The sequence below is a fragment of the Struthio camelus genome, chromosome 1 (genome assembly GCF_040807025.1).
Source record: "Struthio camelus isolate bStrCam1 chromosome 1, bStrCam1.hap1, whole genome shotgun sequence".
In the NCBI taxonomy this organism is placed as follows: domain Eukaryota; kingdom Metazoa; phylum Chordata; class Aves; order Struthioniformes; family Struthionidae; genus Struthio; species Struthio camelus.
The window spans coordinates 179,393,379-179,409,091 of record NC_090942.1 but is presented as its reverse complement, the minus strand read 5'-3'; the positions used below and the strand labels follow the sequence as shown (position 1 = coordinate 179,409,091).

At 35.3% G+C, this 15,713-nt stretch overlaps 1 protein-coding gene across 7 annotated transcripts in view; it reads right to left on the bottom strand.

Annotated features, from left to right (window-relative positions):
* Nucleotides 1–1,042: 1,042 nt before the first annotated feature.
* Nucleotides 1,043–15,713, bottom strand: part of DACH1 (dachshund family transcription factor 1) — a 364,372-nt gene continuing 349,701 nt past the window's right edge. For 2 of the 7 annotated variants that reach the window (XM_068929671.1, XM_068929670.1), the window contains one exon: nt 1,045–5,536. Coding sequence is in view for 4 of the 7 variants with exons in the window: in XM_068929670.1 (XP_068785771.1) it covers nt 5,499–5,536 (38 nt within the window). In the remaining 3 variants the exon portion in view is untranslated. Of the gene's footprint in view, nt 5,537–15,713 lie in introns of all 7 variants that reach the window. The other 5 variants (XM_068929672.1, XM_068929673.1, XM_068929669.1 and 2 more) reach the window with 4 other exon arrangements.

Here is a 15,713-nt window from a genome sequence, read left to right as displayed (position 1 = left end):
GATCTTCTGTTCTCGATCAGCTAAAACTTCTATTTACAGGAGAAAATTTTACTTTTTGCTAAACTGGGTGTTATGCGTACAAGTACATCATGCTTCTAAGTTTGCTAGTCCTAGAATCATAAAAACTTGAGGTTGGAAGAAATCTTTGAAGGTCATCTAAGCTTCCCTCCTTTAAATTGGGCAACGCTAGAGCACATGGCCTCTGGGCCTCCTTCACCTAAGTTTTGAAAATCTCCAAAGATGGAGCTTCCAGAACATCTCCGGGAAACCTGTTCTAGTGCCTAGTCACTCTCATTTTTATTTTTTCCCCTTATATCCAGTTGGAGTTTCCTTTCTTGCATCTGCTACTTCTTGCTGTACACTCTGTGAAGAATCTGACTCTGTCCTTTTGATCCCATTTTAGGGATTAATTAACCAATTCAATGAGCTATGACAAGCATTACTACAAAATCTGGATGAAGAAATCATAAATGCTATCCACAGATTCACAGATTATATGCAAATTCTTCTGAATTGCATAATCAATTGCATAGTCAATACAGTGCTACCATACTTGACCTGTTGCTGAATGTTTTCAAAGTTTCCATGTATTCTTGATTGCTAAATTTTTGGACTTCTAATTTGATTCCTTTTAACAGCTTGATTTTCAGAAGGTCTTTGTTTCCTCTCCCTTTGAAAATTAGGCTTTTTACAGAAGAGGCTTCTGATTGGAATGGGATCACATTGACATTGGTGGGACCATTGTTGCTGAGCAGGGTGAGCTCCTCCTGCTCAGCAAAGGTCTTGAAATGCCTGCTAGCAAATTCTCTAGTATCTTGTGGATGAGCTAGACAGTATTTACTGAAAAGAAAGCTTCACAGATATAGGCTTGGGAACCCTTGAGCTAGAACTTTTTTTTTTTTTAAGAATGAATTGAAAATATCTGAAATTTGGCCCACAAAACTAGACATACCTATAATCAGTAGTCACGCTTGAAAATCTTGGCCTCAGGATTTGTTTATTGGACAGTCTTGTGTCAAGTAACATGTAAGCAAATAACAAATGAAGCAATTTTCAAGAATTTATAGCACCTTCAACAGATAAAGAGATTTATCTTTCAGGTCAAAAATCAACCTTAAATCTATTTACATAGCGAAAAATATATTACATTATTTCTTTTTTACTTGCGTGTGTCAGTTCTTCCATCAAAGATTTTCCTAAATCTTTAAGCAGTTATTTTCCACCCAGTTCTTGTACCTTATGACTCCAAAGTTCATCAGGATTTTACCATAATCTGCTATCAAATTAAAGGTACAAATAGGGCAACCTTTTCTTGATACTGAACTTTTTAACAGAGCTTTGTTTTACTATAAGAAGGAGTACCTATATCTGAGTAGTTGTTGGCCCATCCAATCCCAGCCCCATTAAATCACATTAAATACTGCTTAAGTGATAAAGCAATGAATCACCATGTAAGAATGGTGGAACCCGTATGAGGGCAGGTTCCTGCCTGCGGAGGAAAACTATTTCTTGGGATACTTAAAACCATGTAGGTATGGCTAATCTATTACTGTAGATAACATTCTGTTTTGAGAGAGAGGTGGACTGAGAGACTAATGGGTTTACTTTTATCTGCTCTAATTGTCTGAGAGCTATCAGCAGAGCACTGAGGAGCTGGCCATGGCATAGCTGGCATGCCTGCTAACGTAGACATGTGGAGGATCTTAATGCAGAGAGAAGGAGCTTCTGATTGCCCTACATTCAGCTAGCCAAAATCTTATCAGCTAGCCAACATGACAATCTACTGGAATCCAGGAAGCCTGATGCTCATGATCCCCAGACTATCTAGGGATAATGGAATGGGCTAGTCCAGCTGAGCTAATCTCTTCGCCTTTGCCAAGCAAACCTGCTCCCTGGTGAAATGATGTAGCTATGGTTCAGAAAGAAAGGCAAAGCAAGGCAAGTGGAAGGCAAGGGGAAGGGAAGGGAAGGGAAGGGAAGCAGAAAGGAAGCAGAAGGGAAAAATAGGAAAAAGATAGGGAAAGCACAACAAGGAAATAAAGAAGAATACTCGAAATCAATCATACATCTCTGACTTTTTCTATAACAAAAATATCCTATTTCCAGATTTGTTTTTAAATAACCATCTTTACCCTAAAAAACAAGCCCATCTATTTTCTCTCAGAATATCACTTAAAGATATGCTAAACTAAAAGTATTTTGTTGACAAATGCCTGTTTAGAAGCTTAAAACACTTGCTGTTTGTTAAGAAATGTGTTAGGATACTTAAATTTTCTAGAAACATTTTATCAGGTGAGACAAAAACAACTGGGTTACCCCTGCATATTTGTAGTTAGGGGAAATAATGTGTTTTGTTCCGTCAACATGTCCACTTTACATTATTCAGCACAAAGCTTTGTGAAATAAGAATCATGGGAATATCACAATATAAAGGAAAAAGGTACAAATAACAGCTTCATAAACTGAGAAATGTACATAAATAAATCATGTAGATGGGGGCAGTTTGCTTAGCTGGCAAGAAAAAAAAAATGGAAAATCTGCTTGTTAAACAATAACCACAGAGTGTGCTTTTATGATGTTTTTCACCACAGTAATTCATATTAGAGATAGAAGCAGTGCATGTTAAATAAAATCATTCAGCATTGTTCTCCTCACATTACAAAGAGCTGACTTATGTTGTTTTTAGATGCCTCCCATTAGAAAGTAAATATTCCTCTGATGCTATACATTTCACAAAATTTAATAAAGATGAACTGTAAATAAAGTCACAGGGAGATTTCAGACAGTTTTATTAGCAGATTGTTGAAAAGAAAAGAAAATTAAATACAATAACAGTAAACGTGGTTCTCACATTGAAACCAGGCTCAAATAACTAGGCTACCATAGAAAAATTTCCAATTCTTGCATTATGATGTAAAAACAGATTTTTGTACAGATTTTGTACAACAAAATTCGTAATAACCTTTTTTCATTTTTAGAAAACTTTAAATATATAGATAAAAATAGACAATTTTCATAGGTCCTACATGAAGATGAGTATGTTCTGTTCCAAGGGCTTGCATAGAGCGCAAATGTGGTTATAATATAGAACAACTAGACATTAATATCTTCAAGATTACAAAAGCATATAAACAATAACATGAGCACAACTTTTCTTCATAATCTATGCAAAAAAAATTCAAATCAAAAACCAAAAAAAAAAAAAAACTCAAAACCTGTATAACTAAAGAGGGGCAAAAATTCAACTTGCGGTAACATCTCATGTTCTGTAATATTTACACTGTTTTAGCAAGATTCTTTCTAAACATCCAGCTTATAAATTGGTTCCCCCTTAATCCTTAACATTTCCATTTATGTACCAAGCCAAACACTGAGGCATTCCCAAAGGTCTTGAAAGTATATACTGTAAAACTACTAAACCTACTTACAGGTGACTCTATGCAAGGAGCAGAGCAATGGTAGATGCTACTACATATTTCAGTTGTAGGCTTTTAATTCTCTTTCAAATATGAATGATTCAAAAGCTTGCCACAAGTCCATCTAACTTTACAGTTGTTAACCCTTTAAAGACTGCATATGAAAAAACTGGAGTACAGAATCCCATATGTGTTCAAGCAACTATGAAAGTTATGAAGGAATTATGATTAGAAAATAATGTCACTAGAAAGTATTAGGTAACAATATTTAATGAAAAATATTGCTCAATATTTCTTTAAAAAAAAATTACCATGACGTGGACTTGTATATACATCTTTTCTATTGTTAAAAAAGGATTGTGGTGGAGTACATATGAACTGCACAAAATAAGTGTGTACCAGTATTGCAAGGAAGACCTACAAACTATAGAAGCTCAGTGCTAGAGTTTACAAAACATTAGATTTTTTTTTTTTGACAAAATAATATTAATATCCAATCAGAACTATTTTAAAGAAATATTTGCTTTAAGTTAGGCATCTTAGACATTTAAGGTTTTGATATGTTTCCATGTAATAAATAATATTTTATATGCATAAAACATTAAAGATGAAGAAAGTATAATCACAAAACTTACAGTAATAGCACTGATTCACAAAATCAGTCTTTAAAGGGGTAACCCAAAAGTACGCAAAGCAAAGAACATAATCTTTTAGTAATGTAATAAGCACTGTGTTGCAGCTTACTTCCAGTTATCAGCACAAAGGTGAAAACACATATTGTAGCTTTCATAAAGACAGTGAAAGTAACACATAACCACCCATCCCTAAGACAAGGCGGGAGGGACAATAGACTTCAACTGTATCACTCAGTTCTACGTGGAATTGGACTGATACATCAAGTGTTTGTTAGGTTTTCTTTTTTTTTAGCGACATTGACGCAATATGACATTAACATATAAAAATATTTCTGGCATTTTGACTTGCTGCTCAGCCACAGTCCATTCTTAAAAGTGCACTAACCAGGGCACTAACCAGGGCTCAATATACAAATAAAAGTGGCTGCTACAGAATTCTGACTTGTTACCAGATGCTTAAGATCTCATTCAGTAATACTGTGACTCCAGGACAAATATTTACATGCCTGCATGCGTTAAAACTAGAAAGGTGTCTTTCTGACCAACAGGGTGACAAAACAATATTATCTAAAATTTTCATTTCCTAAACTCTAGATTTCTACTGCATACATAATACCTTCCTTGTGTGATTTGTGTTATATACTGTACATGTGACCAACAGTTTGAATAAGCAAAGTCTTTTATTTCATAAACCCCTGCCAGTTTACAATGAGAAATTATTACTCTTTTTATTGTATTTTTTTATTTTAGGAAAAGAGATTTTGTGAACAGTAAAACAGTTTGTTTACATTCAGAATTTCTTTTCACTTACACAAAATTCCATTTCACTTAATGTAGTCTAACATCCATGTGTTGGTCTCTTGGAAAGCATGTGGAAAAAAAATGTCTTTAGAAGAAAACCCACGATCATAGTTTGAAAACTGAATGCATCAATTTTTTTCTTCTACTTCTTTTTTTTTAGTTTTTTTTTTTTTTTAAGAATCCTCTTATGCCCTCTACAAGTTCATTTCTGAGCTGTCTTGCTGGTTTCGGTATGACATAACAGTCTATCAGTGCACTTGGACACTGCTGGAAGGATCATTTGATGTGCTCAAATATAGACTCATCAGAGGAGGACAGTCTGCATTCCTTTAAAAAGGGAATACTCAGCCTTGTTCTGATCTGCCTGTGATTTTGGATACAATAGTCCGGCGCAGAGATGCAGATTTTTCACTGTAAGAAGAGTGCTACTGTACATTTACAAACATTCTCTAGGTCTCTGGGTTGAGCCACAGGAGATAACCAGAGGAGGACACTCTTGCAGAATTCTTTAAATTTTTGAAGAATATTGATACACGAAGTTGAGGAAGTTGCCTTGAAAACGCTTTGTTTCCACAGAACTCCTTTTGAGTGAATGTCTTACTGCAAAGTTCTTTACCGCAGCACAGGTATCTTCAGCAGGAAAAATTCAATACATGACAGTAGTTTTCAAATAAAGTCTTCCATCTAAAATAGGAAAAATAAACATTTCCTTTATATACTAATTTCTGTTATGAAATAAAAAAAAATGTAAAATCGCAACAAAACTAATGCTCCCATAAAGCTGTAAAATCCCACCTATAGTACTTTATTTTCTAAATTAAAAAAAAAAAAAATTATTAAAAACTCTGCTGAATATCACCATTGTCATTTCACCTGATGGCAGTCAAATTAACTCCATTAACAATTACTTGCATTTTGCAAGTTCTGCACATTGCAACACCTTTCAATGCTTTAATATATGCTACACTCATATCAGTGCCAGGGCACTAAGAATGTAGGTGGAGTTTCTGTGCATGTGTTTTTACTGATATGCAAACTTAACTGAATAGTGCTAAACAGCAATTATTTCCTTCATGGTTGCAGAGCAAAAATCTTCTTGCATGCAATCGTTAGTACTCCCATCACTAAAGGCATAGCTCATACTTTCTGATTTAGCTATGTTGTTAAATATACCATGTAATGTAACCATTGTGCACATTTGTAGCTATTTATATAGAACCCAGTATAGGATATTTAATCGGTATCAGTGAAGTATAGCCTCCTTCCCCCATAAATGTGATTAACTGAACAATTACTATGTTAAAGATGTAAGCACGTCTCTCTCAACCTTTTTTCCACCCAAGTGAGGAGCATATATTTAAGGGAGATATGTGTGGCGGAGGGGGAACACAAGGAACAATAAGTTCACCTAGCCAGTAACCTAGCTAGATCTAGAAAAATTTGAAAGCCAGAGAACGTTCTGCGACAAAACATTTTCATCTAATTTACAAATATAAAGCAAATCTTTCTTCACTGTAGACATGAATATTTTATACGTATCTATGCTCACAGAGATACAGAGATCATCTTTTTAAATAGGAAACAGACAGAAAAACTGGTACATGCTTACTATGCTGTCCTGTATGACAGAAAGTGTTCCTCCCTTGTGAGTAAAGCACATTATGAAGCATATTAATCCTGCACAGCACATAATTATAAAGCACTACTTAAACATTTTAGAATAAAATGCGTCTGGAAGTACAAGCAGTATCTCCATTCCTGAAGTCCAAGTGAAATCCTCCTTTTGGTCCAAATGAAATAGATCAATAAATATTCATAAGATCTCAGAGTTTCTTTGATTTTCTTACTTTAAGCATTTTATTGCAAATTAGTCTTTAAAATTCACATTAGAAAATACAGGAATTGTGCAATTGTGTGTGATGAAACAGTACACCAGATTTTCACAGGCTTGACCGGCCTGCAGCATCACTAACATTATCTTATCCACTGAGAGAAAGAAAAGTTTAATTTGAAAGTAGGCAAGTGTACATCACATACAGCTGGCAAAATTCATTCCTTCTGCCTACCCTTTTCCAATTTTTGTTGTCTAGTTTCTACTACAACTGCACAGGAAAATGGGAAATGGTAGAATCTCTCGATTCCTTCTTTTACAGTGACTCTTATCTATTTTCCCTTCGCTTTTGCTTTTCCATCATTTATTTTATTTTTTAAGTTTTTGGGGTGTACGCCCTTTTACTACTTTCCTGCCCCTCTTCCCTACCCAATATCTAAGCTTTTTTCAGTGGGGTAGATAATTTTCCCACTGCTTACTCTCAGAACGATTTCAGCATTTTCTTTGCTCTTTATGGTCTTTGTGCACTGAAGAGAGATAAAAATAAATTGAGTAACTTAAAGACTTTTTATTCTTCTCTGATGCATGAAGAGCAACCAAAATGCTTATGGGAATCCAAGGGAGAAAGAATAAACCTTTAAAACTGAGCTCAGTAAAACTGAAGGCCTGGTAAACCACGTTAAAAGAAAATCCAGCAAGTACAGGATAGCCAGAGCTACTACTGGCTATAGTTGCATATAATTCTCCCACATATATTGAATAAACACAGTAGACATTTACAGCACTAAAGCTGTCTAGTTACCTCCGCAGCAGAATTACTTTGTATATATACCAGCACTTTGGCTATCTTGCATGCACACTTGCTAATGAGCGCTATGCATAATTCCCATACCTAAACATTAAGATAACCTACAGTCAGTAACTTGTATTTTATTTTACTATATTAGGTCTCCATATACCTTTTAAAATAAAATATTTATTTAAGCATATTCTCAATTAAAAATACAGCTGTAGGAAGCTGAATCCTAGTAGTGGGCAACAAAAGAGCACCGATCTGCAGAGAACAGCAGTACATTTTTAAAAGTCAGCTCTATTTTACACTTCTTCAGGACCCAACCTGGCAGTGAAGCCAAAAGGAGGTTTTTCATTTTTAATGGAAGACACTATCAGGTTCTGTAGTCTGTCTCAATAGAAAATGTACAGTAATAGAAGTGGACAGCTTTCAAAGCATCTCTCTTAAATAGTAAAAATGTATCTGTTTGTAAAATTTACCGGTATTTGTAAAATAAACATAAACCTTCCTCTTCCTCAACTAACTATGATGGAACATTAAAAATGCAATTAAATAATCTGTATCGATAATGGACTTAAAATGCTATATAGGAACTAAGTAGCTGATCTCATACCATCTTCAACACCGGATATATTTTCTATTAACTTTTTTGACTGCTTCCCCTAACATATGGGCAAATGCAGCAAGCATTAAACATGTCATCTATAAAATACATCCTGCCACAGTATGATGTAGATAAAGTAATTCCATGATTAAGTCATACTTAGTAAGAGTTCAAAGGTTGCTAAGAATTGTAAAATATTTTATTTATTTTCTCAAGATTAGTCTCAGGAAGAATGAGGTGCAAAATGCATAGCCTCTTCTTTAGCAGCTGCAGCACCAATGTGGAAAACGTCATAGCATCTATGGAGCTGCCTACTGCCCTCTCAAAATAACGATGAATTATGGAGAAGAAGAAAGAGACATTATTTCTGTAGGTTTTACACTTTTCTTCTAGCATACCTGCTGTATGTAGCAAAGAATTACATGTGACCACTCATAAAGCACATATAGTAGGCAAATAGCACTGCATTTTAGAAATATGAAGACTTCAAACTGCACTAGGCCCTAACTTAATTTCAGTCTCAACTCTTATTGTTCAGAGCTTTGTCTGAAATAATCAAAACTTCTCAATGCTGTTGTCAAGGCCACCTGAATTCCTGCCTCCTGGTCACCTTTTATTGTATTTATTTGATATGTGCATTGCGTTCCTTTCTATTGTTAACCAATGCATAATTCACCTACATGCATTAAGAACAATATTATGTAAAAGAAATATGTAATATATTATTCACATACACTTACTAACACGCACACATATACATTCACTATACATATACTACATCATATTTTCTAAATATGTTTACAAGGTTGGAATGTATTTTTATCTTACTGAAAATTGTTTCATGGTGGTAAAGCACCCAGCTTATACATACTGTTATATATAATGTAAACACGCAAAACCTCCTTTCACACTTAGTGTTCAAGCAACACCACAAACTGAGAAAATACTGCTAAAATGGTAAATAAAACTGTGTATGATTAGCAGATTGTCACTCTTGTTTTAATTGTTCCTTTGCAAATGGCAGTGTTCAGCAAGGTCATGCAAGCTCAATGTGAAAACACCATTACTTCTGGATCTCATTTGTTTTTGTCTGTGGACTGATATGACAGAAATTTTAGGCAGGATGAGGGAGTATTTTTTTAAACCAACCCTTTCTAATTAAGACTCATGTGGAGGGTTTTGAATGAACACGCCTAAATAGTTATAAGGTCATAAATGTTTTAAAAAACAAACAAGCAGATCTGACATGAAGTTTGCAATGCTGAAACAATGTATATGCCTTCAAATGCATTCCCATAGAGATGTCAGCTGGGGAATGCTTATATTCAGACTAGCACACTGTGGGCAGCGGGTGGTATCTCCATGGGCCTAAAATTTTCTGAGCTAAAAATATAAACCCATTCAAATATTATTCCTATTAGTATAGATCACAGTAAAGTGTTAAAAATCTATGTGAAACGTTAAATGTGGTTTTAGGTTGCAAACTAAATAAATAATTCATTAGATGATAATACGTGCATCTCTGTCATGCAATGCAAGTCACACTGGGGCTGTTCACCATCCAAATCTATTGTATTTTAGTCTGTACTCTGCGGGCTTCTTTAAAAATAAGCATAATGACAACGATCATCATGACTATCAGAAAAGTATACTGCAGTCTTTCGTCTACCAAAATCTGCAAGTTAACATCAAAGGTATGGTGCCACACCTGAATTCAGTTGATTGCTATCACAGAGAAGCTTACTGTGGAAACCTGTTCTTAGTAATAGTATAAAGTGTATCTATCCTATAGTGAGAAGCTTTGGGAAAAGGAAAGAAAGAAAAAAAAAAGATATGGTAGTATGGTAGCATGTTACAGAGAGCTAGCAAGAAAGAAAATCACAGAGTCCAGGTTAAAATAAGAAAGAAAAAAAAAAAAAAGGAAAGACGAAATAATGTATGAGAAGGAAAATGAATGAAAAAAAGAGAAATCTCTGTGGGAGCTTTGGAAAGTTAGGATGTTGAGGTTTGGATAATTTTTTGTCCATTGTTTTATTATTGCTGCTGGTTTTTTTTGTGACTGCAATTTGTGAGCTGTAGAGCAGTAGTGCCAGCCCACAGTCTAGGAATCCTTACATCAAAGGATATCAAAGGATATTTGAATAGTGGATCTATTTGTCTGTTTGTGTTTTCAAAGTAACAAACACCTACTTCAGATTGATTTCTCTCTCATTACTCCGGCAGAAAGAATGCTTAACTGAAAGGGAGAGGATGGGAATTTGTGTCCCAGCTCTGACTCCGAACTGCTCTGCGACTCTGGGTAACCATTTCACTCCGTGGTGTTTCTGTCTTCTCCCTTATCCTTTCTCTCTCTTGGTCTTCCCTTTCTCTTTTTAGGCGGCAGAGATCTGGTGCAGTGACTGTTCCTCAATCTGTTTTATATGGTCCCTAACAACCTACAGCAGTGCTAGCTGAGATCTCTAAGGAGTACCTTATCACAAAGATGAAAAAATAAATTTACATGCACATACTTGCTTAATTGGAACTACAGGCTCTCCGCTCAAAAAAATCCATCCTCACTGAGATGCAGTGGCTCAGCTGGGATGGTTGAGCTGACCTGAGCTCAGAGGCCTCTTTTAAAACCAGATGTTACAACATATAAAAGCCCCAGGACTAGCCCATGTGCTCATTAAAGGCTGCAGAAACGTTATACTTAAACTTAGTAACTCCACAGTGTTGCCACATCCTGCAGCCATTCAAAAATTGTCAACTTCAGTTCTAGCAAGCTGATGTAATTATGAAGCATTTCTCACTCTCTCTCTGCAAGAAAAGATGGTGTGGCAAGCAAATGAAATATCTTCTTGTTGTAAGTTAATGTAACACATATTTTGTAACTCAAGAATCATTACAGCTCTCCTCCTGAACATTTTATAAGCTGTAATATTAGAGTGAAAAATATCATGATCCATCCTCAGTCCAGTAGATTAAGAGAAATAAAATATTTGTGACATAAAATGAGGCTACTTTTATCTAAATAAAAGAAAAGCTGCTCACTTGTGCTAAAGAACATAATGAATTGTGTTTCCTGTTAGGAAGTAGCTTTATTGAAAATGGCAGCTATTTTCTCAGAAGTTATTTCCAGGCACCTGTAATCTAATGAGGTTTGTCCCTTTCAAAGAACAGTTGTACGTGCATGGCCGAATGCACACAACCTCTTCAGCCCAGAGCTGAAAAAAGCATCTGCAAGACATAGCTCAAACACATTTAAATTATATAACTGGTTGGTTTATTTGTTTTAATAAGATAGGGCAAATGTGAATCACAGTGTACTTCTAACCTTTCATTCAGCCTGATGTTTTAATCATTTGGAGGAAGAGAAACAAAACAAAACAAAGGGATGGCAAACAAATGGTAATGATTCATGTGATATTTGATAAGACAGCAACGGGAAGTCAAAATAAAAGCAAACATATTGTGACAGATGGAAGGGATCTTAGTCAAATTGCAACCCTTCTTCGAAAAACTTAAAGGAAGCAGCTAATTAAGGATGAAATCTATTTTTGTATGCTCTTCATATATTTTATTCAAAATAGAGACAAAGGAAGATTTATTTTCCACCAAAGCAGGAAGACAAAAATGGGAGTCTAACTTTAATCATGGGAAAATCATTTATGAAGAGGCTGATACTTTTTTAGAGATTGCAGAGTGCAACAGGGAACATAAACCCTAGCTTTTATAAAATGCAGTCATGAAATCAACAGAACATAACTTTCCATAATTTTCCTTATAAAATGAAAAACAATATTTCTGGAGGGGACAAAATTCCTCCTAGTGTACAAGGTTAATCAGAGCACTGAAGTTTACAAATGGATGCTAAAGAGGAGGGAGAGAGGGATCTACACCGTCCCAATACTGTTATTGATGGCAGAAGTAGATCCTGGATTGGGGAACATGGATCTACTGCTGTCTTCCCAGGTAGAACTAGAGATGAGTAAAGGAGATGTAGGAAAGCCGTCTCAAAAGTTGGGGCTGTTAAATTTCAGCAGTCTGTTCTTAAAAAAAAAAAAAAAAAAGAAGTGCTGATACAGGTTTTATGCAAAGATGAGTGATTTCACACTGCCTGTTCAACAAACTCATGCAAATATGAAGTATGCAAACATACTTGGCCAAACGCTATCCTAATTTACTCTTTGTACTATAACATCAATGAATTAGTTTCAAATTTGCATATTGCTATTAATCATACGCCTTTAATTTCTATACTTAACATCATCTACAAACATATTTGTGCTGATATTCAGTGCATATGTGCAGGAGAATGAGATGTTCATATTTTTTTTTTAAAGTAATATTTCAAACTTAGAAGATTTTAATTCTGTATCTGAGTTTCCAAACATAAAACTAAAACATTGATACACATAAAAAGAAGTGTCTAAACACTTTTTTTTTTTGCACTTCTTTTATTATTGAGTTTTCAGAATCTCCTTTCAGTTTTTTTCATGTATTTAAATCATGAATGTATGTTTTCATCATATCACTGAATACTCTGGGAAGGAAATGAAGGTGAGCAATCTGGTCTTTAGTAAACTAACAAACCGAAGGACTCTCTGAATATGTCACCTTCTTTTATTTAAAGATCGCATGGAATACACAGAGCTTGCCATTTTGGGCACTCAAAAGATTGAACTGGCAAGGTGAGAAAATCTTTGAAAGAAATATATAAAATAAATCGCACTGTCTCCTATTGTTGCCTTATGAACTCAGCCACCCTTGCTCTGTTTGTATAAACAGAACAAAAGCACATCCAGAAAAAAAAGACAAGAGAACTAATTACTTACAGCCACTGAACCTGAGTCTCTAAGGCATTGCATTGTGGTCACTTCTATTGGTAAAAACAAAACAAAACAAAAAGGAAAAAAAAAACTTGAACTGAGGACTCATGTGGAAAAGTTATTAAAGGATGAAGTCACAGCTAAATACAACCTGCTTGTGAGCTTCCAAGAGCTCATTGTGCTCAACGCTGTTTGCATCACAGTGGGGAGAATTTTTATACTGATCAGTTTCACAGAAGTTCAACTTGTCCTGCATGAAATAGTTTTGAATTCTGCATAAATACATACTTGCTTGCTATCATGTTTTCAAAAATAGAAAAAACGTTTCTTTTAGCAAGTCAAGAAACAAGCAACCTTGGATTTGATATCACAAAATGGTGAAAGAGTTGAGATCTAAGTATGGGAACGTAGTTTATGCTGACACCTTCCTTTTTTCTCATGAAGTCTTGATGGAAATAGAAGTTACTATTCAGTTTTTTAGTCTGTTTTCACCTCCCCCTACCTTTCTTCTCAGTTTTACTTCCTTGTTCAGTGCTTTGCTCAAATGTTCACTTTTTTACACTAAACATCATCAAGAAAGTAATCTTAAATCTGGAAACTGTGTTAAAAGATAATTATTTTTCTCTCTGGAAAGGAAAAAATGCCCTATATGAAAAAATCGGAATAAAATGTGGTAGAATAGCTTTTGCTGAAGATTTTGAGCAGTTTCTGCTTCTGAAATGGAATCAAATTATAGACAATATCTGCACAAAAGCATAGCAAAAAAAGTGTCATCGTCCCCCCCCAACACACATACACACAGATCCCTCCCGCCACTGAATTAGAAGTTAATACTACTAATATGATAAATGTGTTTACATTTAGGGATGACATAACAATGTGTGGATTAATAAAGGTCTTGGCTACGTCAAAGTCTGCAAAAGGTAACGAGGGTCATGACTGCGCTACAGGTAGTAGTTGTGGCCATGGCTAGTACTAGCAATCTATTCTTCCCATCACCAGCCAATGTGATGCTTTCCTTAAGCATATATCAACCACTTATTATGGTAAGTTCTTCCAAACTATTGTCTGTACCCCAGGCTACTATTTAAAGCACAAAGAAAGGCTTAACTAAAAAACACCACACATACACAAAGCATCCCTTCTGATTCAGAGAATCACAGACTTACCTTATTCTTCTCTGCAAGCTACTTTTTTTCTAAACAAGTAATTTTCATTTGATGTCATAGACCATTAAGTATAGGGTAGACTACTGCTCTGGGTTTTTTTAGCTTAGACTTAAAACCCACAATTAATAAAAGAGTATGATCTGGCTTTTACTCATGCCCAGTTCCTGAGATGTCATTTCAAATGCTGCAAAGGTTCCTCCCCAGTTCAATGGAATATAGAAGCCCTTTAAAGAAAGCATTCAGCTTTATTACTTACACTAGCCTGCATAAATCAATTCTGATGCATGGGATCCTATTCTAATATCAATATCACATTAATACCACATTTTTCTTTAATATCCAACCACCCTTGTTCTCATTTCAGTGCTAAAACAGAATAACAGCCCACTGCAAAACATGAAGAAATAGTCACATGTAGCACAGGAAAGAACGAGGCTGTAAAACAGATAGATTGCATAGTGGCAAGCTTATGGAAAATCTATTAAGGATGCACGGCATGTCAAAACACATGCAATATAAGCTTGTTGCTTTTAGGTATTTTGCATGAAAGCAAGCTTATGGAAGACAATGGCACCAAGCAGTCAGCTCCAGAACAAGAGTCAAGGTGACAGAAACCAAACCAGAAGTCATGCCCAAAGAAAAAGGCAATGAACAGAAGTCATACATAATCCTAACTACCAAATAAAAATATGAATAGATCTTAATGAAGTTCCTGGGGCTTAGCATGAGTGACACAGCTATTAAACTGAAAAAACAGCTCGTGTTAAATCTGATGAAGGCTTCAAACTTAAAGATATATAAGTAGTTTAACCTAGTAGTTAGCCATTAAGCAATACTTGACGCTTTTAATCCTACAAGGAATGAAAAATACTGCATTTTAAACCACAAAAAAACTCTATTTTTCTGACAAGTGTTAATGCTAAACTGGGTAGACTGTTTTTCAATTCACAATTCAAACTAGTTTTCCTAACTAACTGTAAACTTGTATCTTGGGCATGTCTTCATAGATGCATTTAAGTACTGTTGTGACAACCTCTCCCATTCACTCTCAGCGGTAACATAATTTAAGATAGGTAGTTCAAAATTATTCTTCCCTCCAAGGAAAAACTCAATTAGCCTTAGGGCCAGGTGGTTTGAATTTGGCACTACTCTGTGTCTTTGCCAATAGAGATTCCTCAGAAAAAACAGCATGTCATGACAGACTGTGTCCTGAATGCACACCCTACAGAAATCCCAGACCATATGGAAGCAGCATGATTTCCCATAGAGAACTTAGCATCATGGTCCATCATAAAAAAGTAAGCAAGAGAAAAAAGAATGGCTAAATTGAAACACAGAGCTGATGTAGTCAGTGACTCTAGAATCAAGTGACTACCTTGGAGTCAGAAGAACTGACCTGTGCAAAATGTCTGAAGTAAAAAAAAAATTTTGCCTGGAAACATGATTTCATCAAATGAGAGGAAATTAAAAGAGTTCATGGGTGCTTTTTCTTTTTTTGTAGTTTTCCACTTAAGATGGCTATCTTCAATATCAACATATGAATAGCATTGGACAAGGCACTGGTGGGACCTCCCCTGGAACACAGCTTAGGATGTGGGTTATACATGGTGGATACGGATTCAAACAGGAATAATTTCAGAAAGGCTACTAGTA